The sequence below is a fragment of the Calypte anna genome, chromosome 4B (genome assembly GCF_003957555.1).
Source record: "Calypte anna isolate BGI_N300 chromosome 4B, bCalAnn1_v1.p, whole genome shotgun sequence".
Taxonomy (NCBI): domain Eukaryota; kingdom Metazoa; phylum Chordata; class Aves; order Apodiformes; family Trochilidae; genus Calypte; species Calypte anna.
Genome location: NC_044249.1, coordinates 11,068,102 through 11,094,506, shown reverse-complemented (window position 1 = coordinate 11,094,506; position 26,405 = coordinate 11,068,102). Strand labels below are relative to the sequence as shown.

The 26,405-nt window shown below is 35.7% G+C and overlaps 1 protein-coding gene across 2 annotated transcripts; it reads left to right on the top strand.

The window, feature by feature from the left end:
• Positions 1–598: 598 nt before the first annotated feature.
• Positions 599–17,774, top strand: MYOZ2 (myozenin 2). Of its 2 annotated transcripts, XM_008501806.2 has the most exons (6): positions 599–760; positions 1,294–1,397; positions 7,030–7,199; positions 9,432–9,561; positions 11,275–11,458; positions 17,347–17,774. In XM_008501806.2, the coding sequence occupies exons 2-6, from the start codon at positions 1,322–1,324 to the stop codon at positions 17,576–17,578; spliced, it is 792 nt and encodes a 263-aa protein (XP_008500028.1). In that variant the 5' UTR covers positions 599–760; positions 1,294–1,321; the 3' UTR covers positions 17,579–17,774. The 2 variants fall into 2 exon arrangements, with proteins under 2 accessions (XP_008500028.1, XP_030306298.1); XM_030450438.1 differs by lacking the exon at positions 1,294–1,397 and having other exon boundaries at positions 629–760.
• Positions 17,775–26,405: the final 8,631 nt, after the last annotated feature.

Genomic DNA, 26,405 nt, shown 5'->3' with positions numbered 1-26,405 from the left:
TCTACATATCATACATTTCTTTGATGAACTGATACAACAGCATCCTGGAATGCTGAATATTACTAAGATTCAAATTACTGCAGGTTTTTGTACCTAATGAACAAGGAAATTGAAAATATTTTGAAAAAAAGTTTGCAAAGAATGTTGCTTTTGAGCAATTGCTCCGTACCACATATAACACTGAAAATTTTCTCTTTTCCAGAACAGACTTTTTATATCAGCCATCTGCCACTGACTTTAGCCATCAGATACTACTGAAGCATGGTTTCATCTTTCACTAAAGGACTAGCCTATGCCATTCTATCTGATATAGTCTTGCCCATCCATATATTTAACACCTTATTTTTAAATGTCTTTTTTCTGGTCGTAACACAGAGATCATTATTCTCAGAGGTGATGAAGAGATGATCTATACGAGTATGAGAGGAACATTCCACTACATCTTCCAATAAGCTCTGGAGGGGATATAAACTACCTTTATTGTTGGTGTAGCTGGATCTTTTCTGTTCTGTTCTTTCACCCAGAAGATATGAGTGGCTGGAGTGTTTGATTCTATATATAACCAGTTGATGTCAGCTGGATGCCAGTTCCTTTGAAGAGGATCAGCTCCCAGTTTGTCTCGGTACTAGGTACCATGCAGTCCCAAGCACAAGGGTAGAAATCATCCTGGACCAGGCAGGTCATCCCCATGAGTAACTAACTCCTGAAGCTTCAACTAAAAGGTTGAGATTGCTATTTTTCTGCACAGCAAAACAGTAGGGTAAGTGTATTGTTTCCTGAAATATTTTGGCATTGTCTTTCTTGCAAACTGTCATGTAAGACACTTGTGTAACCTCTTGACTCTGCAATTTAAAAAGATGTTTATTATTTTACTTAGTCAAAAATGCACTTTCTTTATAGATGCCAAGCATCTCATTCAGTTCATTTTTTTAATTAGATGAAGAAATGTCAAATTTTAACATTTCTGAAATCATCAATGTAATTAAAATATTAGTTATGAATTTACATAATTTAACAGAACAAGTAGATGTGAGAAGGCCTAGACCACTGATGGTGATTTTGCTAGAGAATTTATGTATCCAATTCAACGTCCTTCCTTCAACTCTTCTATCCATCAGAATATGTTCTAGCATCTGTCTGCAAGCAAGAACTCCCAGTGAATTTTTTACAATAAAACCCATGATATTTCTAAGTCAGAAATAACTAACTTTGACATGCAGGCTACTAGACATAAAAGTTGTCTGAATTGTGCAAGCTGGCTCAACAGTGTAAACTTGTGTTGTTTTTTTTCAGCAAGGAAAAATCGTATCAGAAAATCACAATGTTATCACATTCTGCCATGATCAAAGAGAGGAAACAACAAGCATCAGACATTATGGATGAAATACACAGAAATGGTATAGCTCTATACCCAGATTAATGTATATGCAATTTCCACCAGTCCTCCCTTATATATTTTTTTAATCATAGAGTTTAACTCTCTTACAGCTTTGTCTCTGGGTGTTTTGCCATAAATAATCTTGTGGGAGTATCATGCTGCCTATGGTAACTAATCCTTTTGTAGTTGCCTCTTTTCATTTGAAAGCTATTTTCAGATGAACAACTGCTCTGGAGGAATGAAGTAATCTAACAGCTGATGTACATTCTGCTAGGATAGCCTTTCAGAATATTATTTGGGGTTAATAACATGACTTCATTCCAATTTAAAAGGCTATCATGTAAGAAACAAGCAGATCTGTGCCCTCTTTTTTTTTTTCTCTGCTTCACTGTATTATATGAAAGATAAAAAAAGCTGAAACAAATGTTTACATCTCTTTTCCTTCCTCCCAAATGTTATCTTTGTATCTAATAGATTTTACTAATATTTGGCAATTCTCTCTAATGCACCAACTAATCTTATATGAAGAAATGTTACCTTTCTGTTGTTGCACTGATGACAATGACATGAGAATGTAACTTTATTTTCTAAAACAGGTTCTTAAAATTATGCTTTCAGTGTGACACCTTAAGAAGCAATTAGCTCAGTGGGGAATACAAATCTGTTTGGCTTTCATTGGGTAGGTACTGGATGCTTTTGGAGATCCTTCCAACCCTCCTCATGAAGTCTTTTTTACTATCTACATAACAATCAGCGTTTTAAAAGTGATAAGCACACCACAAGCCTCACTGAAAAAACGGGGATCTCTATTAATATTTAGAGCTTATGAAAATTGAATCACTCGCTGAGGTTAAAACACTGATCATTAAATTCCAGTACTGATAATCTTTCTTCCGGGCTTTTGCTTCAGAGATTTTGGGGATGGTTTCTGTACTCAATCTCTTACCATTGTGATTGCACAAAGAGCAGGAAAAGAGACAAAGTTTTTATAAAAAAATGCTATGAGTTTCAGTGTCTGGTCCTAGTCCTTTTGATATTTCCATAGTTCTTTTCTGTAACTTCTGTGCCTAAGCAAACACCTCTTTCCCTTTTCAACTGAACATACATTTAAGTCTAAACCAGTCTGCCCTTACATATTTCATTACAAGTCTTTTTTTGGTTTTTGTTGTATTTTAAACCCAAGTATTATCTGTGCCTGAAATAGCAAGTAAGCTCTTCAGGGGAAAAAACCAAACCAAACAAAAAAAACTTTCATAAATTGTTTGGAACAAAGCATTTCGCATGTTCTATATTGTGACTACTCATAGCATGCAGACCTTGAAATCTTTGAAGTTATTTGATAATCTATGTTTATTTGCCTCACATAATCTGCCCTTTTTATTATTTCTATATTATCAGATTTTCTGTAAAGTTTAGATTCATACACATAGAGATGACATCATATCCTACCAGATATGCTGTGATATGTGGCCACTTAAGGCAATACTAACTCTAAGTGTACCTTCTACTTTTGCATCTTCTTTGGATGCCTGGAATATTTACACAGTAAAAAATACATGAAATTTCATGAAACAAGTGTGATAAGAGTCTGAAAGTTAGAACTGAACAAGAGCAGTGGAACCAGTTAAGAAACAGAAAGATAATTAAAGCTCTAATCAAAACACATGGTAGTTCTTTGGGACCAAATCTGAACAATTATGGAAAAATCAGGGTGAAACCTGTTTTTTAAATTGCTACATTTGTCTCTATAACTTTCTGACCTTTTATTCCCCCCCCAGTTGTTAATTCAACAAGCTTAACCTGAGAGTTGGAGGGTTAACTGCTGCCTTTCTGGGTTTTGGATAGCTATTCGTAGTGAAGGCTCAGCGCCTTGCAATTAGTAAAAATGAAATATACTTTTCCAGCCAGTATCACAAACCTGTGAAACTCCCCAGTCTTAACTGAAGCAAACAGTATCAGCAGATTCTGTAATGCAAGACCCAGTAGCTTGGAATGACACAGAAAATATACAGGCTACATTTTTATTTCAGCCTTTTTATTATAATGCTTTCAGGTAAACAGTGAATCTCAAATTCCTTATTAAAAGCTATTCATAGGAGAAATAGTTAAGATACAAAATCATTAGTGCCTTAAATATTCGCAATCTTTGGGCAAAACTGGTAATGGCTGAAAGAGCACTTCTCCCTATGGCTTGTGGGACACGACTTTCTGCGTTAGAGAAATCTGACGTCATAAAATGCTGCAAGAATAGACACTAAACTCTAAACCTCCTTATGGTCTCAAAAGACACACTCCAGGAGTAAATCAGTGTCTGGATGTAGTGACCTCCCCAACCCCTTGGTTTTTCACCAGCAGACTTGGACTAACCCTAACATTTCTAAGGCTACTTGGTAAGAGTAAACATGTATGTAAACAAGTATGTTTAAAGAAGTCCCTGGAGTTCACCAGGTTAGCCTTCAGTTACACTTAAATCTTATTCTTAAATGTATTCTTCAGTAGCTACATGATTAATTATCTTTCATGATATATCTAAAAAATCTTATTTCTGATACTAGAACAAACATACCATTTAGTATTAATTATTAAAAATTATAATCCAAATCCAGGTATTCAGAAGAGTGTAAACTGAAGGATTAAAGGGGCATTAGGCAATGAATGCAGGAGGAACTATATAAATCATATTTAAATACATTCTGTTATGATTTTAGACAGATGACTGGATGGATTTGGCAGGAAAAAATTAAGAAATGAAACTAAAAGGTCAAGACTAGGATTAAACTACGAATTAAAGTTCCAACGTTAATTTACAATGTCCATTTATAACATTTATGCTTTCTGTCATCCTCTAAATGTCCTCCTTTTTTTCATTCTCCATCACCTTTCCTACACTGACACTGAAACAAACCCTTGACACATCACAAAACTAGACAGATGATTAGATTTTAGGTGGCAGGAGATTCAAATGAACTTCACACTTACGTTTTTGGGATGCTGCCTGGATGCACAGTAGGACACAACTGCAGGTTACAAAGTACCTTGGAGTCTTCTGTTAACAGGAAAAGTTTGGAAGGGAATGGCAAGGCCCAAAATAGTTAACATCCAGCATATTCCAGAAGAATACTGACTGGTTTGGAGATCTGCAATCCCCTCAGCACTTCAGCCCTTGAGGTTGTACATAGCTACCCACTCTGTGTACAGTGCAGAAAAGCTTTTTCTACATGAAAATATTGCTGATTTGAGGAGTAAATTTCCTACTCCTCACTAATATGAAACCATCCAACAGTCCACACTCCTGGAAATGACATCAAAATATGACTTGTGTATCTAAATTCCAGGCCACAAGCCAACAACTAGTGCCGTTATCTCAACCACAGAGCCAAAACCCAACCGCTATCTGTAACTGATATGGCTACATTGGGCAAGCTGAGTCATTTTCTTCCATGTTAAGAACTTTCTGTTTTGTAGTTACCTCTTATATAACAGGAGGGTGTTAGGATTCTTTGTGTATGCTATTTTTAAAGCAGAAGTGCATCTGCCAGCTCTCAATACAGTTAGATTGCTTTTGCGCTAGTTAAATATATTGCAAACATTCAATTGAAATTAGCATGAAGAGAAGTGGATCACTTGTGATGCACTCCAGGTCACACAAACTTGTCTGATTTACTATACGGAAAACTTATCTGTACAGCTTCAGCTAAATATTTTATATACCTGTCTCAATTAAGTTTCCCTAAACATCAGCAAGTCACATTGATTTTTCCAACATAAAGTTACTAGGAGACATATGCCATGTTGAACATGCCATTTATCCAAAATAAAACTTTAATATGCATTATTAAATTTGACATTAGGTACCTTCAGCAATTAATTTCTAATGTTAATTTTTAATTGGGCTTTGTGCTTACTCTAGAAATAAGATTTGTTTTAATTTCATTTTAATGCAATAACTTATATGTTAAAATTCAGAATTTTAAATCCTGTAGATCCTGTGAGGAATATATAATTATAAAAGAATACAAAATGTGACTTTCAATAAGTGGATCAAAGAAACACACTAGACCTTTGATATAATTCTCAAAGCACGATGTGCCCTGTTTTTCTTCACGAAGTTCATAAACAACTGAGGGGAACAATTTCAATTAATAAAATTAAAATATTAAAGTAGTAGCAATAGGAATTATTTTCTTAAAGATTCTGGTTTTACTATGTAATCAAATTATTGTTATATTTCTTAAATTCTATAACCTTCCAAGCAGAAATAAATTTATAGAAAATAGTTTGCTAAGTGTTGAAGTTACTGTATTTTACAATTTGAGTTTTTTCTATGGGTTGAGGACATACAGCAAGAGTTCCGTCACTAAGCAACAGCTTGCTCATTGCCTCCAGTATCACAGTTTTCAGAACATTACCATAAAGACAACCAGTAGAATGTCTGATATTCAGAGCTCTCCATTTACAGTCTCAATTGATCTCCCCTTATTCTGCTTATGAATTTTCATTTTCATTATGAATTTTCAATCTGCCTAGGAGGTCACTAAAAACACAAAAGCCATTTTTTCCAAGTAGTAAAAAAAGTAATATTGCATCTAATGACCCAGTTTCCTCCTGAAGAGAATGAAAATGTTTTGAGTATCTTGATTTCTAGAAAAATGCTGTAATTCTTTGTTAGACCTCTCATTTTTAACATGTAGCAAGAGAAACCTCTTTTAGGGAACGGCACTTCAAGGTCCAACCAGGTGTTCCAACAGAGACTCACAAGCAATGCTCCAAGCCTACGGCTCTCAGAGTTGACTAGCCTGGATCGGTGCTGTGCTACTCCAAGAGCAACTGGCCTCTCTGCTGGCTAGCTGGGGACTGAGCTGAGCTTGTGTCTCAGGCCTCACCTTTTATTGGTCCCGTGGTCCTGCTCATGCGCAGTTGGGGCCCGCCTTAATCAGGCACAGGTGGGCTTAACACAAGCTCATGCCCACTCCCTGGCAATTAGGGGCACCTGGTTGCCTTGTTACACTACATTAGCACTTTGAGCTTTATTTTGAAAGCATTTTTTAAAATATTATTTAATAAAGGGTTTCTAATGCAAACTTAAAGTACAGATCATGCCCTGGTGTGAGAGTCTGCTGGTTTTCAAAAGCGAGCAGAAAATTAAAGATCAATTTAAAATAAAATAGTTATAAGCAGTAAGAAATTGGTTGGTATGCTTGAAAGTAGGTACCTGCTCATCCGTCAAATGCAGGACTCAAAAAGCTAACTGAAGGTTTGCCGAGGGAACACTGGAGTCAGAAGGAATTTTCTTCCTAGGTTTCAGCAGAAGGCAAATCTTACCAGTCTACTATTAATATGGTGTGTAGAACATTATAGAGCTGATATGGAGCTGATAGAGCTCCATTATAGAGCTGATATTCAGATGGATAACATCTGAATGACTTTCAAGTGAAGTAGATAAGAAGCTTGAGGTGCTTAGCATTTTCGAAAATACAGGTTTGTATTAATCAGTACCAGTCCAAAATTTTACAAGAATGACTTATTTCACTACCACTGTATGAAGCTATGTTATGATTTAGAAAATTCTGCATTAACATGTTAGATTTCAGGTTATGCAATATCAGGCATTTCAGAAAAACAGATGTATGTATTTATCCATTGTTTTGCAGTCTCACCCAGCTTAGACCTTGGGAAAAAGGTCAGCACACCCCGAGATATCATGGTAGAGGAACTATCAACACTCAGCAACAGAGGGGCAAGACTTTTCAAGAGGCGTCAGAGGAGATCTGACAAATACACATATGAAAATTATCATTATGTAGCAAACAAGTCAAGAAATGTGAGTATTTTGTAATAACTTTCTAATGAAGCACTGTGAGATAAGATTCAGGTTCCCGTGGTGCTCATGATACATACTGAGAATGATTTGTTTGCAGTTTCAAAAAAAAAACCAAACAAACAAAACAAACAAACAAAAAACAAAACAAAACAAAACAAAAAAAGCAAAATCCTGTACTAGAAGGAAGCTAGCATAAAGTGATTAATTTCTATTCTATAGAGCTTCTATAGACAAATAAAAATTCTGAAAGCCTTAAGGGCATCAGATTCAAATAACTCTCATTCAAATATGATTCACTCTACTAGTAATCTTGCAAGTTGACTGCTGAAAATCAACTAGTTAATGTGAAGATTAACTGATTAATGATATTCAAAAGGTTGGAAGAAAGTCTGTTTCATGTAACAGGTGTTTTATTAAAATAGGTTGGTGGACTCAATGTGTTTCTGAGGCACCAAAATGGCTATCACAACTGGCACTGATACACTTCTGGCCTGCTTGTCTCAACAGGGAGAAAAAGGATGGAGCTTGTTACTGACAGACAATTATTCTTCAAACTAATCCCTTAGGAATGAGGTCAAAGCATAAGTGATACTCTACGAATCCTCATGGCAGGAACTAAATGTACCCGGTGTTTGTCCCATCTGTGGCTTTTGCAAAAAATGTAAACCTTTTGCTTAACCTTTGAAAATATGGAAAACCACATTCATAAATTTTCTCTGACTGATGTGTTGCAAGCTTATGTTTACCAATTTGAACATGAATACTCTATGCCCGACCTAAAAGAGCACATAAGCAGCCTCTCCAATTTGAGTATTGTATTAAATATTAATTTTATTAAAACACATATTTAGAAGCACATTTATGAATACTGTCCCCCCAGTTTCTCCCTCTATTGCTTATCTACCCAGGTAAATTCTAAGCAGAACACCAATCTTGTGAAAATTTCTGTATCCAGTTCCCTGCTTTTTCTACAAAGTCTGACAGATCAGTTCCCCTCTAGTCTACTCTTCCCCACAAAAACACATACCCTACATATGCTGTACAGTTAGTATGACATTCTGACATATGAACAAATGATGCCTCTTTGGTTTCTGTTCCTTTTCCTTAAATGCCTGTTTGGCCATCAGTGGTGCTGACGTCATCATCTTTATGATTCTGCCTGTCAAAATTACTCTAACATACTTCAGGATGCCTAGAAAACATACTGTCTTGATCTTCTTTTTTGTTTCAAGTTGAAACAAGCATTGTTTTCTTTCCTACTATAAGAAACCCTTACTCTAAACCAGTCTATATTTAAATTGCTCTTAGCCTGTGTGTCATAGCTAAAATAAGACACTGACCTCTTATGAGACTCTAATTCTATATTTATGCAACAGTGATTAAGCCTTTGGATGTTTCCTTAGAATCAATGACCCAATAGGAGAATGGAAAACAAAAGCATATCATGAATGTCAAAAAAGTGACCCGCACTGAAGTTGTTATATCTATTACAAAAAAAAGGAAAAGAAAATCCCAAACAAAATTTTCGCTGGTATGGGAAGAGACTCTGAAGTATCAGTACCTTGAAACTCAAATGGCACAAACTTGCCAGATTTCTTACATCTTTGGGTGGCAAGGGTTCTCTGTCTGGCACATAACAGCTCCTAGCACCATCCAAGGCAAACAACTTATGGGTCCCGTTGCCAAAGTCACCAGATCTGCTCTGTGCTGTGAACCTCACAGTCCACATGCACAGGTAGATTTTGTGATGATTGGTGTAAGAAGAAGATGGTGTGAACTCTCTTCAGAGACTGCATGTTAATATCTAAAGATCCTGAACTTAGCAAAAGGTCAGACAACTTAGCTGTATGGTTATAAGGCTTCAGGAGTCTTCCTGACCTAGCTCACCACACCTCCAATCCTTTTAACAAAGCATTCACAAACTTGGTATATGGACATTTAAAATTGTGCTGGGATATTATTCTTAATGCTGAAAAATTATTAATTTTTCTTACATAGCCAATGTAAGAGAGTTGTTTCATCTTCTGGCTAACAGCCAGAAAATTTGGGCAACCGCTGTCTAGCAAGCAGGGTACCAAGCAGCAGGACAGAATGCCTTCTGATAGTATGCCCTGTCTCTTAGATCTTGGCTGTAAAGCAGGGTGTACAGCAGCACTCTTAACTCACAACAGAGAATCTGAGACACTTTTTTTGCCTGTGCCGTCAATGATACTTGTTTCTATGTGACTGCAGCGTGGAGAGCCCATACAGAGTGTTAAAATGGATGGCCTCAGTGTTGAAGGAATTCCCCAGCATGCCCCAATGACACCTCCTAATACACCTGATCCCCGGAGTCCGCCACATCCTGACAACATTGCCCCAGGTAGTATGTGAGTTTACAGACATTAAGTATATTTCGTTCTCATTTCACATCAGAGGAAAGACCTCTATAAATAAGTATCTTCAACAAGAATTTGCTAATGGACTTACTATTAGAAATTATTAAATTTGAGATAGTTAACAGATCAGGATCTCCCACACAAATGCAAAGTGTTGCTGTTCATTTGCTTCTGTTCATTTGTAAATATTTTATATGCCTTTTGTACTACTTCTCTCTAAACTGAAAACATACGTTAACATCAAGGGAAACTGCCCCTATATTTACTGGTCTTATAAACACTTATAAACACAGATCCTCAGACTTAAATCCAGATTAATACACTGATTTTTCCTTGCCGAACCTTTGTTTCTAATATGCTGCTGAACAGTCTGATAATTATTAACTGTAGTTTAATTACCCATAAATGTAACTCCAAAGTCACTGCAAGTTTGCTAGAAACCTTAAAAGAAGAGTAACTTAAAAAGGAATTAGCTTCTGGCATTATAAACTGTTCTTTTTAAAGTCTTTAACTGTGAGGGTACTGTTGCCTTTGTTTAAAGCAGTGATGTACAGGAAGGCCTTATTTTCTATTCTTTAAAGACTAGAGAAGACTAATTTGTTTCAATTAATTTATTCAGTGATATAGTCCTTCTTCCTGTTTATGAATTATCCATGAGCATTTGTTTTTACAAATTCATTCTTCATTCAGAATTTCTCAATGCATGTTTTGTACAGATCTTTTCTAGTCTATGTAAACTAGGTCAATGCTACTCTGTTAGTGACTGATATGACTCTGTATGCCAATTGGTCAAATACAATGTTAAAAGAGGTAACTTCCATGGTTAGACATAACAGAAATCTTCAAGCTTTTCTCCAGGAAAAAAAAATTGGCAAAACAAGTAGATATTAAACCACAGGGGTTTTTTAAGCTTATAGAAGGAAACAGCATTACTTTAAAGAGAGATGTAGTGCAAGGGTAAATTAATAATTTACCTTGTTTTGCAAATAAATAGTAGATTTATATAAAATTATAACCCCTTGCTGGTTTTAATTCTTCAAATTGTACACTAAGGTCTGGCTTCCCCCTGCACCACAATTTATTCCTGCCATATTGTACCTGGCTTTAGAAGGAATCACTCTGAAGATAGAATTTATTTATTTATTAAAATTCCTACCAAAGCCTGATCCTCAGACAATTATGCAGAGAAAACAATTCTTCACTTTTTCAGAGAACAAAGTAGGCGGGACATTTTAAAGCATCAAAGGCAGAGGCAAAGACAGAAATTCCAGTATAGTGACTCTGAAATTAACTTCTTTCAATATTACTTTTGGAAAATTGCACCCAGAGACTATGGAATTACTTTAGGTTTACCAAAACACTGTTTTTGAAACCATTTTGTTAACTCAGCCCCAGGGCTGAGTAGCTGTAGTCTCATTTCAAAAAGTTATTCTGATGACAGAAACAAATTTATACAAAACTAAATAATCTTAGCCTCAAAAGAGAGTGGAATATTTTGGAGCTGTAATCTAAAGGCTACAAACTCTTCCTGACAGCTTTCTTTTCCTGTATAGCTTTGGCCAGGTGACTTGATCCAATTTTTCATTTTACCTAACTGCAAAAAAATGGTATGTTACTGCCTAGTTACATATGATGGTGGTATGGAAGAAGAAAATGCAAAATATTATTATAATGGTTTAGGCTTGATTGCTTTGCAGGATATTCTGGACCGCTGAAAGAAATTCCACCTGAAAAGTTCAACACTACTTCTGTGCCAAAGTATTACCAGTCTCCCTGGATAGAAGCCATTAGGGATGATCCAGAGCTGCTAGCAACTTTATATCCTAAACTTTTTAAACCTGAAGCAAAGCCCGAACTACCTGACTACAGGAGCTTTAACAGGTAATTCTGAATAGACACCAAGTTTTACAGAGAAAAATTACTATAAAATGAAATCTTTCCACCAGCAGTAAAAAACTGTACCACGTGTTTGCAAGCACACATATAAACATGAATATATAAACAGATTACAAGTGGCAAACAAGAGCATTAAGGATGGAACTAATCTCTCTCCAAAGTATGGACCCAAAATTGAGCTGAAAAAACAGGAATGTAAAAGGGATTGTTTAAAACACTGAAATAAAGAAAAAAAGTATCAGAATAGCACACTCAGTAAATGGGAAACATAACATACAGCAAGGCTACAAACTCCTTCTAGTATTTATGTTACTTACTTCAGTAGGTAGAGGATCATAAAATCTATCAGGAAACTACCAGTCAAAAAATTGTTTGTAAGCTGTATAATGCAAATCACTTCATATTTAAAAAATAAAACTGTTTTTTGAGGCAATGACAACACATTGAACTCTATCCCTCACACAAAACAATTAGCAGGTTGTATATTTTATTGTATTCAACATTTTATATCTTAGTTTTGGTAAAAAATTAATAGATAAAACATTTTGTGCAAACTTAAAAATATTTAAAATAAAACAGTATATGAGTTGTTTACACAGTTTATTTAAGAGTTATTTACACTGAGGCTTTCAGTAGAACGTCTAGATATATAGACAATATTAGTTTTTGAACTATTTTGAAAGTTTTAAAATACAACCTTACTTAAATCTTTTGCTTTCATTTGTACCTTTCACACTATCATTTATCAAATTTAGTGACAATTTTTACCTAAATAACCCCTGCTAGGTTCCAGACAGCTGAGCCAAACCGAAACCCTTCCTCAAAATGCCAGGCAGCAGTCTATTGGAAAACAGATCATGGCTATATAAACTTGGAAAAAAACCCAAAAACATTATTTAAGTTCCTGTCACTGAGGTGGGCCTGAACTGAAGGACTAAAGAATTACATAGTGCAACATCAAAACTGATACTGCAGACGCTATACTAATTCTGAGTTCCTAATGGCAATACACAAAAAAATTAAGTCTGTATGACGCACTCTTCTCAACAGACAAAATAGCAAATACAAGTCAGAGAGATCTGCTAAAGCTGCTAGCATTGGAATAGTAACAGCACAGCTTATGTACTATGGCTACTGTAAATAAAAAAAACACCACAAAAAAATACCCCCAACACCACACCCTGCCAAAAAAAGACCCCACAAAAAATGCCAAAGTTACTTATACAGGGAATACAGAAAAAAATCAGTCTGCACCGTTACAAGAGATATTCTGAGTCCAGCATTCAAGTCTTTATTGTGAAAGACTGGATCAGACAGGGCACAGAGGCCCCTTAATAGGGATATGTGTTTTGAGATTATCTTATTAGCTTCTTTTTGGATTTTTAGCTGCTCTGTGGTCCCATGCTCTGTTAGTTGCCCTCTTTACAACACTGACTTTTCAGATTTCTCTCTATGAGGATTTTCTTTATGACACCTCAGAACTGTGGCTCATGAGAGCTCAATATTCACATCCATTCAATAAATTTTAAACCTAAATAAAACCTGGTGCATAAATCCAGATCCAGACTCCGAAATTGTCAAATTCAAAACATAAGGCACATAAATATGATCCAACACAACTCTCCTTCTCATGCGAAAAATTCACATCCTTTTATTAAGGATGCCTTTTATGAGACCTCTGTGTAATAACAATATTCAGCATCTCAGGAAATTAGCAGCCTACAGGCTTTGTGCATTAGGTAAGATATCTCTTTGGACTTCTGTCTCTACATTCTATTAAGCAACTTAGGTCACAGTACCCTTGACTTCTTGGAGTCTTGGGAAGAAAGCAAATGATACTGTATTAAGCAATTAAAACACACTAAAGTGGCACCATTTTTTTTATCAGTGAGGGTATCAGTCGAGGCTTTCTATAACAATTAATCATCCAATTAACTAACAGTATGTTTATTCTGCTGCAAAAAACTGGGACAGTGAACCATTAGTCAAAACAGGGTGTGGTTACCAGTGTGAATCATAGGGCTCCAGAAAGAAATGGGCCAGAGATTCTTCCCAGTTTATTCAGAGGTTTCTGTTAAAATGGCACTTGAACTTCACAGGCTATATTTAGATTCCTTTAGGTTTCTTTTTCACACAAGAATCTGTAAAAGGAACACAACCTTAGCAGCTAGAGACTTCTGATGGAACAGACACACACATACATGGATGGCTTAAGAGTGTATTCAACACATAAATAGCATTCAGATTTTTTTCCCACTACCAGTAATGAAGAGGCAGCTGGACCCTGTAGCAAATCAATTTTTATAATAGCAGCAGAACAAGAACTAAGGAATTCATAGAGGTAATACTTGGAATCTAATAGGCATCGTGTGCTTCAGGATCTTGCAATACCAGCAGGTCAATAAAGGAAGAAGCAGTGGTAGAAAATATCAAGAACATTTGCCATCTGAGGCAGGCTTTCTGTGAGACAGCCAGTAATAATTTAACAGCACACAGCACTACACAGAGTCCATGAGCAGACAAATTTGGTTGTGAGTATCTCTGAACAGGCTATTCAGACATCTCCTGGATGAAAATTAATCTGTGCTAGCAGAAAAGTGCTACAGAACTGAACCACCACATCCAATTTCTCTTGGAAATAAATTCCTATTAGGATTGAAGAACTATTTACAGGTGAAATACTTCTTTGCCTCTTACAAGTGTGGAAGCACCTAGTAATAATTTGTGAGAAAAACAATATGAATCTACATTTGTCCAGGAGTTTGTAATACTAATTAAATTACCACCTTTATTCCATCTGTTTTCTTGGAGCTGCATAAAATGTCAAAGGTAGGGCTATGAGTAACATACAAAGCATTAGATCTTTTTCATGTATAGAGAAGCAAGTCTGACAAGTTCAGCCTCTTCTGCCAGATACATTCTTGTTCAGCTTTCTCAGTTCCCAGAGACTACTGTTTCCAAAACACTACAGGAATCCAGTCCATCTGGACTAAGCTCTATTTTTATTGACAAATAGATTCTGAACTCTATTATAAAAATGCTGAGATCCAGAGCCTTAAGGGAATTCTGGGTGCTAAATTGAAGTGTTAAGAGATTAGTGGAAGCCGGGTGCTTAGCCAGTTCCTTCGCACCTAAATACCATTGTGAAACCAGCATTAGCTCTTGCTGTAAGCTACCATGAAGCTCTGAGCATTTGGTAGGGTCAAGTACTTTGCTCCTATGTCTCCTTTTTGCACAGATTTAACAAGCAGAATGTTCTAATGACAGTCCCACATTGATCTGTGAAACTCACATTTTTTGTAATTATGTAACTGAAGGCACTAATCAAATACAGTTAAAACATTTCTTCAGACTTTTAGAAACAATCAACTACAAGTTGCCTCTGTTAGCACAATAAAATGGTCAGCTAAAAATAAACATCTGTGCTTCCTATTGTTAAATCATGCACCTACTTTTTAGGAATATGCAAAGTGAATATTAAACAATCTCTTTACACTTCCTGGTGCAACTTCCTACATTTCCACCCTTATTATGAGCAATGAATACTGGAATTTTTTACCCATGAGCTTTTAGGCATTCTATACAGTGAATCAGGTCATACAGTTGGTGTGCACACAACAGACCTCATTACAACAACCATGTTGTCAGACAAGTTATTGCTCAGAAAAATATACTGCTGTTGTAAAGTAAAACAGCATCTATTAGCCAATTACTGTACTCTTCTTTATGTCAATCATCACGTGCTTCTGCCTAGTGTGCAGGAACGCAGGATTCTCTGAGGCCAGACTTTGTATAGGAACTAAATTTTTTTTTCACAGAAGATATTTGAGTTTCCATAGAATGCCCTCCTCTTTCTGTCACCTACAGAAAGATGATGTATTTAAAAACCACAAATACTACAAAGAAAATTTTTTACACTACAGAATTGTTTTGGTTTTTATGCAGCTATTATTATTCTGTTCATGAGGATGATCCTTTTAATTTACATATCCATGAGAATTAAATATTAAAACAATGCGAGAATTAGTATCTTAATTAAAGCTGCAGTTAAAACAATCTTTACTATCCTGTTAGATGTAGATCCCTACATTCACTCTGTGCCTATTATCAAGCAATTATTTTTAATCAGTATCATTCAGTACCCAATTTGACACTGTGACCTAGAAGACAGTTTCACAAGAAAGATACCACAGATACTTTGTATAAAAAATTTCCTTTGACCTCAAGAGAATTTAATGCCTGGACTGGCTGCTGATGCAAAATCTTGTTTTATCTTCATTTACGAAACAGTTTTAATCCAAAACAGTGCCCTTCCCTCAGCCAAGTGTGCATGCACAGACCTTTCATGAATTTGTATATCTTACAGGATTGATCCTTTGAAATTAACGCTATATTCTTCAAAAAACTGCTCATGCCAAAATTCAGTGGACTATTTGTGTAATGACACAACAGTAGCGTTTCTTTGAGGTCATGCATTCAGTTTTCTAAATTAATATTTTGTGTGTGTGTGTACTTAATTTCCCTAGGTTTTGTTTTATCTACAGTTAGATCTTAAAACTAATTTATCTGGGCTTCTGCTATAATGCCTGGAGCCACTGGAAATATATGCTAGCACACTTGTTCTACCTGTTGTATATCTAACACATAAAACCTGCCAAGCCAGGTGAAATTCCATTTCAAGAAGAATTCATTTTAGTATGCCACCATGTATTTAGCTTGGCAGAAATCAGCTGTTCCTATGTAGCCAAAAAAGCTGCCACTCTAAAGTGGAAAGAATATAACCCAGAAAAGTTATGCACCTGTTTAAAATGCAGGACACTGTTGCTTCATGTTAAAGGAGTCTGGAAGAAGTGAGAGGGTTTGAGTTGTTTTGGGTTTTTTTTTCAGCCTGGAAATGAGCAAATATAGAAGAATCATGGGAGATAGTAGGAAATATTGTTGTTTTGAAGTATTTTCAAATGTATGTAACAGTTAGGTCCTGCTTAGTATTTCTTATCTCTTAGTTTCTCAGGCTTATGGCTTGAGGGAACATTTACGTTTAAATAACATGAAAAATACTGGCTGAAGACTACGGGTCAAGTTCAGCTAGGGTTTCCAGGTTTAGTTACATAAACATTTTCTTCAGAAAAAAAGATGGTTTAGGGAATCCTAACCCATTCCTCTCCTTTCTAGAGCCTGTTGTCTTTGGCTATTTTTCTTCATATTATGCTTTACTGCTTCCTTACTTGTATTGCTACATTTTACATTGCTTATTTGATTTGCTATATTGCTACATGTGCTATTCTTTGAGTATAATGATGTAAACCGGGATTGCTTAAATAATTTGGATTTTGAAATGCTCCTTTGTTTTGAAGGGTCTTTGTTCAACACAGAAATCTCCCAAATTTATAGCACAAGACACATAAATTTCTAACCTGTACAGCAATATGGTCCTGAAACATAGCATAGTGGGAAGAATATGCAACTGGGGACAGGAGAAAAAGGGGTGAGAACATACTAAACTCATTACCTGCTAGACATAATGTGTTAAACTATGTCTTCAGATTTAGCAATTTACCACCCACAAAATCAGTTTAGTAACTGTGACTCACCAGTGACAAGGTTTTCTTGCACGATCTTTATTCCCTTGCATGTTCTGTCCATTTGAATTTTGAAGAAGGCTTAAGGTTTTATCTAAGAGAAAATAAATTGGGTCTTCAAGAGAACTTGCCAGAAAAACAAGAATATTTACCCAAAAGCTTAAAAATGTAAACAAGAAATTGTATCAAATTAGAAGTATTAAAATAGCTTCTGTTTTTTTCAGCTCCTTGGATGAAAAGAAAACAGGTGTTTTTAAAAATCATATTTTACTTTTATTTCTCTAATACCTACAGAGTTGCCACTCCCTTTGGTGGTTTTGAGAGAGCATCAAAGCTGGTTAAATACAAGGTACCAGATTTTAATCTACTGATGCTAAATGATCCCAGATTCATGATCCTTGCAAACCCTCTTGCTACTAGAAGATCCTTCAATAGGACTCCTAAAGGATGGATGTCAGAGAATATTCCCGTAGTGTTCATTCAGCCCTCGGATTCCAACACTGTTCCAGAAACGGAAGACCTGTGAGAGAAGCTGCACCCCACATCATACAAAAATGGAACATCCATGTATTCCTGGTACAAATATTACTATAGGCTACTGACAAAATTTTTCCTGGGCAGCTGGAGTATAAGTAATAATGTTTGATGCAATGCCTCTTTTCTGCCACCTAGTTTCATCTGTAGACATAATATCAATAAAGTAATTTGGCAAATATGGCTGAGATATTTTCTACTTGTGTTTATATGTTAATTCAGGAAAAGCTACAATATTTCTAAAATATTTTCTTGTCTTCTAAGAAAATGTCTATTAAGAAAAAAAACGGCAACCCTATTAAGGGTTTTCATAGGTGTGCTGATTACGGTGAGACAACCAATCCAAAACCGCAACAGAGCACTCACTGCACTCAGAGTGCTGCCTGCTCAAGATGATGTCTGACAAGTTTATCTTTTTTCCCAGCCTTGCTTTCAGCCAAAATTAAGAATTTTGTCATTAATTCAGCAACAGCAGGTTTAGATCATTTTCATCCTTTCCGACTCCTAGCTTTTAATTACAGAAGTCAATATCCATATCACCAGAATTTGTTTACAGAAAACACGGTAAATGTGGAAATGACAAAGATTACAGTGTTATGAAAAAGTACAGAGGTATTTCCTGAGTAAGTCTGGAATGTTTTTATTAATCACAACTGGAAAACCCACTGGTGATGGGCTATGTCAAACATACCAACTTAGTATCACTGAGCTGTCACACCAAATGTTTTTTCTTTCTAGAAAAAAATTTCATACACTTTTCCACTCACAGCCATTGTATACACTAGGACTTAAAGCATGTGAGTTTTCTTGCTCTTGATAAGCTGTCAAGCTATTACATTTTAGAAAAACAAGTGTCAGACTCTTGTTAATCATTCATGGGGAAGGCAACAAACAGGAAGAGGTTGACATTTTTCAGGTTACAAGTGTTCAAGAGGCAAGCATCAGTTTAATAATTGCTTGTTTCTACATCCTTTTGTGTTTGAGAAGCATCCAACAGCTGCAGGTTGGATATTCTAACACAGTATTCTATCACAGTTTAGTTTGTAAGCATTTTGAAAAAGGAAACTGCTTCAGCCAAGACATGACTCTCCTAGTCATGACATATCCTAGATGCATCTATTGTGGTCTCTAAGAGTGCACACACTATCCGAGAGGTTTCTAAGTATCTCAGAAAATTTTTTCTTTAAAACAGAGTATTCACAAAATTTTGAAGCTCTATAGTAACATGTTAATAATTTTTTCTAAGTAAATAAAATAATGATTTTCCAGATATTTTCCTTATTAATGGTTTCAGTGGCACTGAACTACAAAAGTGAATACTTCAGAAAGAATCTCGACATCTGAAAAAAAGAATGGCAAAGTGAGATTTCAAGTGGAAAGGTCAACAAAAGTTTTCCCTATATTTTGTGGCTTAAATTTGTGCCTATAAAAACGGTTTCCATGTCTCAAATATGGTTTCAAGGCAAGTCAAGTCATTAGCAAAGAAAATTCTGTAATCTATTTTCTTAAATTTACTTTGTTACTCAAACTGCACTAAGTTCAGACCATGAGCAATTTTATGACAGAAAAAAACACAAATATCAACCTCGTTGACCAAGAACACTTTCCAAGCAAGGTATTGGTTTGAGGACATTGCCTGTGCACATTGTGCAAGAATTCCATGAACAATGACAAAAATACAAATTCTTCAAGGCTAAAAATGCAAAAACTAAGGGAAAATACTATAGTGAGAAGCAATGCAAACAAGTCCTAGAGGAATCTGGTTTATGAGCCATCATAAGCATTCATAAGCCTATCTGAATAGAAATATGAGCAAATGTGCACAATGTATACACACTGAGGACTGTGAAGAAGTGATACAATACTTTCAATGCATATTTGGTAAAAATAAACTCCACATGCTACCTGGATGCTACCTGGCTTCTTACACAACACACATAATGGGAACATTAGCTTCCTATACATTTGGGGATCCACTGTCACAGAATGGGCTCTGGGGACAAGTATTTGAGAAGTCCTGAGCCTGCTATTAGGTTAGGAATTCCGAGATTCTCTATTGAATTCAAGAGGTTTTAGTGCCTGCATTTATTTTGTGAGACATTTATACAGCTCTTGAAATGGATAGTCTAACTAGAGGAAAGACTATCTCTGGGTAATGATAATGATGAATTTCCAAGATCAAGATTTGTATTAATTTTTGTAGACAAAGAGAAGGCTCTGAAGTTATAATAATAAAGGTTTATTTGGTTACAGGTCTGGAAAAAAAAAAAATCAACAAATACATATTTTTAAATTTTCAGTGGTTTTTCTAATGGCTTCTTTTAGCTGTGAGGAATACAGCTGAAAAAATAGATTACACAGGAAACAGGAGCAACAGCTTAACAGCAACACAGCAATCATAGGTATATAAATATTACAAAAAATGTACTTCTAACATCAGTTGCACGTTGGCACAAGACACTTACATTTCCTTCCAAAAGAGAAAGGGATTCAAGGGTAAGATGAAAAGGCAGAAATGTGGTGTGAGTAAATATACAGTAAGACTGTGGAACATAAAGTCCTATTTATGTCAGAGATGAATCTGTCCATGTGGGGTCCATAAATTATCAGTAGTCTAGACAGAAATACAGTAAGGCCCCTATAGGGCTGAAAAGTCATATAGTGTTGGCTCTTTCATTATTCTCAGAGGTTATATACTGTTAAAAAATAAAGTACTCTACATTTTTTATATATATTCTTTTCCACAGAGCTCTTATGTAATTGGGTGTGAGAATATAGATGACAAAAAATAGTTTTAAAATGCAGTCAGCACTGTGATGCAATTAAAGAAGCAAAAGTTGAATATAAAATACACTTATTAAAATGATAAAATCCATACAAAAAATATGTTATTTTAAACTGCTTGCAGCTAGGTCTCCAGAGTAAGTAAAAACTAATACAGAGGTCTGACCTTTCCCTACAAAAGTGTTAGCCTGGTTTAAGAGTAGAACAGAGGAGACTCAGAAATAAAAAAGACAATGGTAAATTCTCTGAAAGGAAACAGTAATCAGACTATCTAAACATAAATAAAGGAAGCTATGACAAAGGTCTCCATGAATGTTATGGAGGAGAAGGGAACAAAAACACAGGAACAAACTAACTCTTCATAAAATTATAAGGAACCAACTTCAAATGTAACAGAATACTTTCTTGATAAATGCTTAGTTGTGGGTCAAAAACTACTATTAACTTCAAAACAAGATGAAAAAAATTCATAGTAGTAATTGTTCCTGTTTTGAAAAATGGCTACTACGTGATCTGAATCTGGAGCTTATAACTGGAAAACAGAAAGTTGTGTGAGAAAGATCACCTCACATATAGCCAATATCTAAATATCTTCTACTGGGCCCTGTCAAATATCAGTAATAGAATAGAAGGATCTGGCAGGCCTATGAAATAATTTCTGGCTGTCTTCAAAAAATTCTGTTCTAAAGAACCATGATAATTCCAGCAATCGTTATTGAGTTTATTCATTTACATCAAAATGTGCATTATGGGAGTAATCCAAGGAATGCCAGTTTCCACACATGAATGAGAACACTTAAAATGTAAGTTAGAACCAGAGACAGCCAAGGTTTACTTAAAAGCTCCCACAGAGAGTACACGCACTGCAGGAACTCAAATACCTGACCTCAGCTATGCCTTTGGCAAGACTCCTGATCCTATGAAGTGAGAGTTCACCCCTCTGCATATACACGCAGCATGTTCCATGTGTTATGTATGCATCAGCTCACAGCATATTAATTTTTCACTGTTATGACTGTTACATGAAGTTTAAGGAAAATAGATAGGAGAGCAAGGGAAGTTTCACTTTGCTAACTAGAAAACAAGAAGATTATTTGTGAAAAAAGTCTTAAAAATGCAAGCTGTATATCCAGGTCCATCACAGGCTGGTTTTGGACACAACATATACAGTTTTTCCTCTGCTTTTTTTATTAATGAAATAGAAATATTAATTCATGCTTGGAAGGAAGGAAGGAAGGAAGGAAGGAAGGAAGGAAGGAAGGAAGGAAGGAAGGAAGGAATAGGTTTGCATTAGTACACTCAGTATTTCAGGCTATAGGGGATAATGAATACAAGAACCATTACCAATAGAAAAACATTCTGCTTTCATTTTACTTGAAATAACAGATTTCATTCTAGAGTGGGTAGATTTTAACTGATAAAAATATCGACAAATCAGTATCTGATGTTTTTCAATGAAAGATGTAACTATGAACAAAATTCAAGATGAATTCACAAATATTTTTTCATATGGAAATTGCACTTCCTGTGAACAAACTATTCATCCAAAATGCCTGGCCCAGCATTTGCAATGCTTCCCTACCTCACAGAAATGAAATTAAGTAACACTTCCAAGAGGCAGAGGATTTATAAATCACTGTGAGAGTAAAAATAAGACCAAATATTGCGAGCCAACTATTCTTTCAAAAGCAAACAGAGATTAAGATTCGATGGAATTTCTAGAAATAACAGCTTGAACTTCGCCAGTTCAGAGCTGGCTGTACTCATTAACACACGAATGCCCTCAGGATGCTTTGTGCAGAAGGTACAACTTAGAACTGGATTTCTCTGGAGTTCAGAAGGACATCTGGACAGTCATCTTCCAAAAAAAACAAAACCGAAAAAACAAAACTTCAAACTTTTCAAATCCTCTGGTAAGATGAGAGGACATAAATACAATCCTCTGACGTAGTAGCAGGAAAAGAATGGAGAAGGATTTAAAAGGCCAGGGTAGGGAATACGAAGATCTTAGAATCATAGAACGTTAGGGGTTGGAAGGGAACCCTAGAGGTCATCTAGTCCAACTTTCCTGCCAAAGCATGATCACCCAGGGCAGGCCACACAGGAAAGCATCCAGGTGGGTTTTGAAAACCTCCAGAGAAGAAGAATCCACAACCTCTCCGGGCAGCCTGTTCCAGTGCTCCATCACCCTCAGAGTAAACAAGTTCCTCTTCATGTTGAGGTGGAACTTCCTATGTTCTAGCTTAAACCCATTGTTCCTTGTCCTATTACTGGGCACCACTGAAGAGGTTGGCCTCATCCTTTTGACACACATCCCTCAAATATTTATAGACATCAATAAGATCCCGTCTCAGCCTTCTCTCAAGGCTAAACAGCCCTAGTTCACTAAAGTGTTGAAATACAGAGTAGCAGGCAAAGAATTCCCATGGCGGGATGGCTAGCAGCATGCAGCAGTCCATCAAATGTCACTCTACTTCCTTCCTTTGTAAAGTTTACCTGTAGAGCCAAGTTGCTCAACTAGGCAAAATATTAATTTTAAACACTAGTTACTGTAGTCATTACACTGAAGATTACTGAAGGATGACTATGCAAGATAACTACAAATGATTATAAACAAGCATCTGAGGCACAACACGCTCTTCCTAGACTGTACATCAAGAAGCCAAGCAAGGCTTAATTCTGGCAACTGAATTATAGCAAAATGTCATTCCTCAAGTTCTTAATGACAACATTTTGACTAGTTGCTGGAAAGGAAAAAGTAAGAACATGCTATTCAAATAGGAAGAAGAGCAAGACCAATTATAGCAAGCATTACTGAACTAAAATGGAATGTGCTTCTTAGCAGGGTTTTGCACTGATAGAAATACATTCAATTAAAATATCATTGCTGAAAAGGAAGTTATACTACACACAGTTCAAAATAAAGTCTTCATATATTTAATTACATTACTTTATCATTCATTCAGCTATGGCCTATAAAATAGTCAGAGAGAAAGGAAAATATGGGTATCAGAAGCATCAGTATCAGTGGGAATGAAGTAAAGCAGATCTGCAACTCTACAGTTTCATGAGATGAAGACAGGAGGCATTTGGCCCGACCCTGCTGTCTTAGAAACCACGAAGAACACACTCTGTTTAGTATAGGGCTCATACCTGTCACAGCACAGCTGCAAAATCTAACAGTTCTCTCTACCACCAGTATCAGCGGACTTTAACCTACAGTTGCTTTTATCTAGTAAATATGAGACAGTTCAGACCTGAGCATGCTCTAACTACAGGTTAATGCAGCACAGGACAAGTTCAAGCATATTATGTGTCCCTTGCACATTATAGATCATTGATTCAGAAAGTGATCACATTTTCTCTAAGCAACATTTAGAGGTTTTTGTTTTTTTTTTAAAAAAAGCTTATTTTAATTTCCAATCTAAATGTAATCATACTCAGCTTAATTTCTTAACAAAATTTTTTAATTAAAACAAGCCTTCTTTCCTGTCAGGTTTGCTTCAACTAGTATATTCAAAGACTGTAAGGTCTTTTACAGTTTAACTTGTCTAAACAATTCAAATTCTTTTAGCATACTCCTGTTTTAGCAGGTTGCTTTTTTTCTTTTTTCTTTTTTAAATACAACCTTTCTAAGTTCAGTTTCCTGGATGTGGACTTCTTGATCTGTTCCCAGTTTTAAAGATTTCACCAGGCACATCTCTCACACATAGCATTAGTACCTCTGTCTCTGTTCAAGAAATGCAGTGCTGAATTTACATAGGACTGAACAGAAATTCTTCACAGTAACATCAAATCAGTGACACACAGCCACCCCATCTTTGGGGTGTTTCTGAGCTTTTATCAGAGAGCTTTTTCTTAGTCTCTAAGCACATGACTTTATATTATTCTATTTTATCCCACTTTATTTCTTTACTCCTCAAGGTTATCCAATTATTCTGGTACGATACTAACCTACAGGGGCTGGTTCTCAACTTTGTAATGTCAACAAATTTTATTAACAAGTTCTAGTTTTTGTGCAAAGATCGCTAATGAAAATATTATACAGTACCAGTTCCAATACCTGTATTTGGACAGAGCTCTAACATCTCTCCTGCCATTCAGTATAACATTGTCACCTTTTCCTCTGAGGTATTTCTTTGCCCATCTGACTATTAAGTTACTAATTGTCCTCTTCTACAGTTCAACAATTTCATTTGTTTAGAAAAGCAGTTACTGTACCACAGAAAAAAGCAGGCAAGTCTGGCATGATCTACCTATGGAAAAAATATGTTTTATACTCTTTGCTTCCACATATATTTTTATCCCAGTTTCAGAAGTTGTTTTGGGGTTTTGTTTTGTTTTGTTTTGTTTTAAAAGCAAGGTGTAGTTAAAAGGTGCCTGTCCTCTACAAAAAGCCAATCTGCCTTAGTGTTCCTGTCCTGTCCATGTTACAGAAAATGAGCCAGTTAAGATGATCATTTCACCTTTGAGCCTCACCAAGAAAATCTTTACTCCTGACTCCAGGAGCAAGTGGCTCCTACTCCTCCTTTGCTTGTCCAGAACAATACTAGTGACATGCTTTTACAACAGAATCAATAAATGGTGACTGAAAGAAAAGTTTTTTCCAAAGGTTAGAATTGATCTGGCTTTAAATCTATCTCATAACCTAAAAAACCCCACATATTCCCATAGACTTTATCCAGATTAAAATGACATATAAAATTTACACCTGCAAAGTAATTTACTGGTATGGGATTGAAAACCAGCTTCTTCTATTGCATAGAAATGGGGCTAAACATTTCTATATTGCACTATATACAATATATTCTGGGAGCTCTGAAAACTTCAGAAAGGATCAAAAAAGTAAAAATGGATGAGCTAAATCCTGACATGTAATGATCACTGAGAAAAATTAACAATCTCGTTAACACAATCTTGTTAAATTTTACTTAGGTATAGACTGAGATGTTCAATTTATCACACAGGACAAAGTAAGTTTTAAAAAACAGTTACTAACATTGTTGCATTATAAAAGACAGAGTATATATTCTGTAATGTCAAACACTGTGTTTCTCCTAATTTTATATTCATTGAATACTGCTCTTTTGTCTTAGATAAAAGCTCTATTTTGCCACAGAAATTATCTATGTGAACTCAAGGAATGTGCATTTTAAATGAACCTCTCTCATTATTTCCTTTTTCTATTGCAGACATCCATTCTTATTGACTTACTTCCTAAAACAAAGCAATAAACCAGAGATGCTAATTTTAAAGGATTATGCAAGACTGATGAAACACAAATATCATCATTAAAAGTACATTTCCAAGAGCGCTGACATGAGGACATAATTTCAAAAAAGCGTCTGATATATACAGCATGCATAAAATTTTCTATTTCTACTGTTCTAGGAACTGTCTACAAACCAAAACAACCTACAATAGGAGGGGATTTTAGTTGAATGGTTCTCCTATATGAGAAGATTTGAAGTAGACGAAATTTATGAATCACTTGAGCATGAAGAGGATAGTAACTGTTTGAATAAGTTGTTGAAAACATGTTCCCAACGTTAAGAAGAAATCTGAAAGAAAACAGAGAACAGGTGTTCCATTACAGCTACAAGTATGAAAATGTTCATAAAAACACTGTAGATATAAACACAAGACACGATAACAGCATGAAAGGAAGCAATCAGAATTTATTTATAGATCAGCCAGTGGCCAACAACAGTATAACTTACACTGGAACAGAAAAGTTAAAATACAAAAACAAACCTTCTTGTGTGTAGCTGTGAAACATAGATTTGCAGCTTATTTTTCAATGGATATATGATTCCTGTAGCTTTGATTAAAAATATTTAATGCAATCAGCCTTTTGATGTCTAGTAACTACATTAAGATTTTTCTTTGGGTACCTAAGTTTCCAAGTGTTTCAACTTGGACTGGATATGTGCAAAAACCCAAACTCCTGGATATGGTCTGTCTCCATTTTCTTCCAGCTCTGTGTTCTCTGCCACACCCCCATTTGCACCATCTATCACTCTGCAACATTGTTC

What these genes read in the sequence shown, in the direction of transcription:
- MYOZ2 (XM_008501806.2), top strand. Translation starts at nt 1,322, where the DNA reads ATGTTATCACATTCTGCCATGATCAAAGAGAGGAAACAACAAGCATCA. An exon ending in GGATGAAATACACAGAAATG is followed by an intron (nt 1,398 to 7,029) that starts GTATAGCTCTAT and finishes ATTGTTTTGCAG; the next exon opens with TCTCACCCAGCTTAGACCTT. An exon ending in TCCTGACAACATTGCCCCAG is followed by an intron (nt 9,562 to 11,274) that starts GTAGTATGTGAG and finishes ATTGCTTTGCAG; the next exon opens with GATATTCTGGACCGCTGAAA.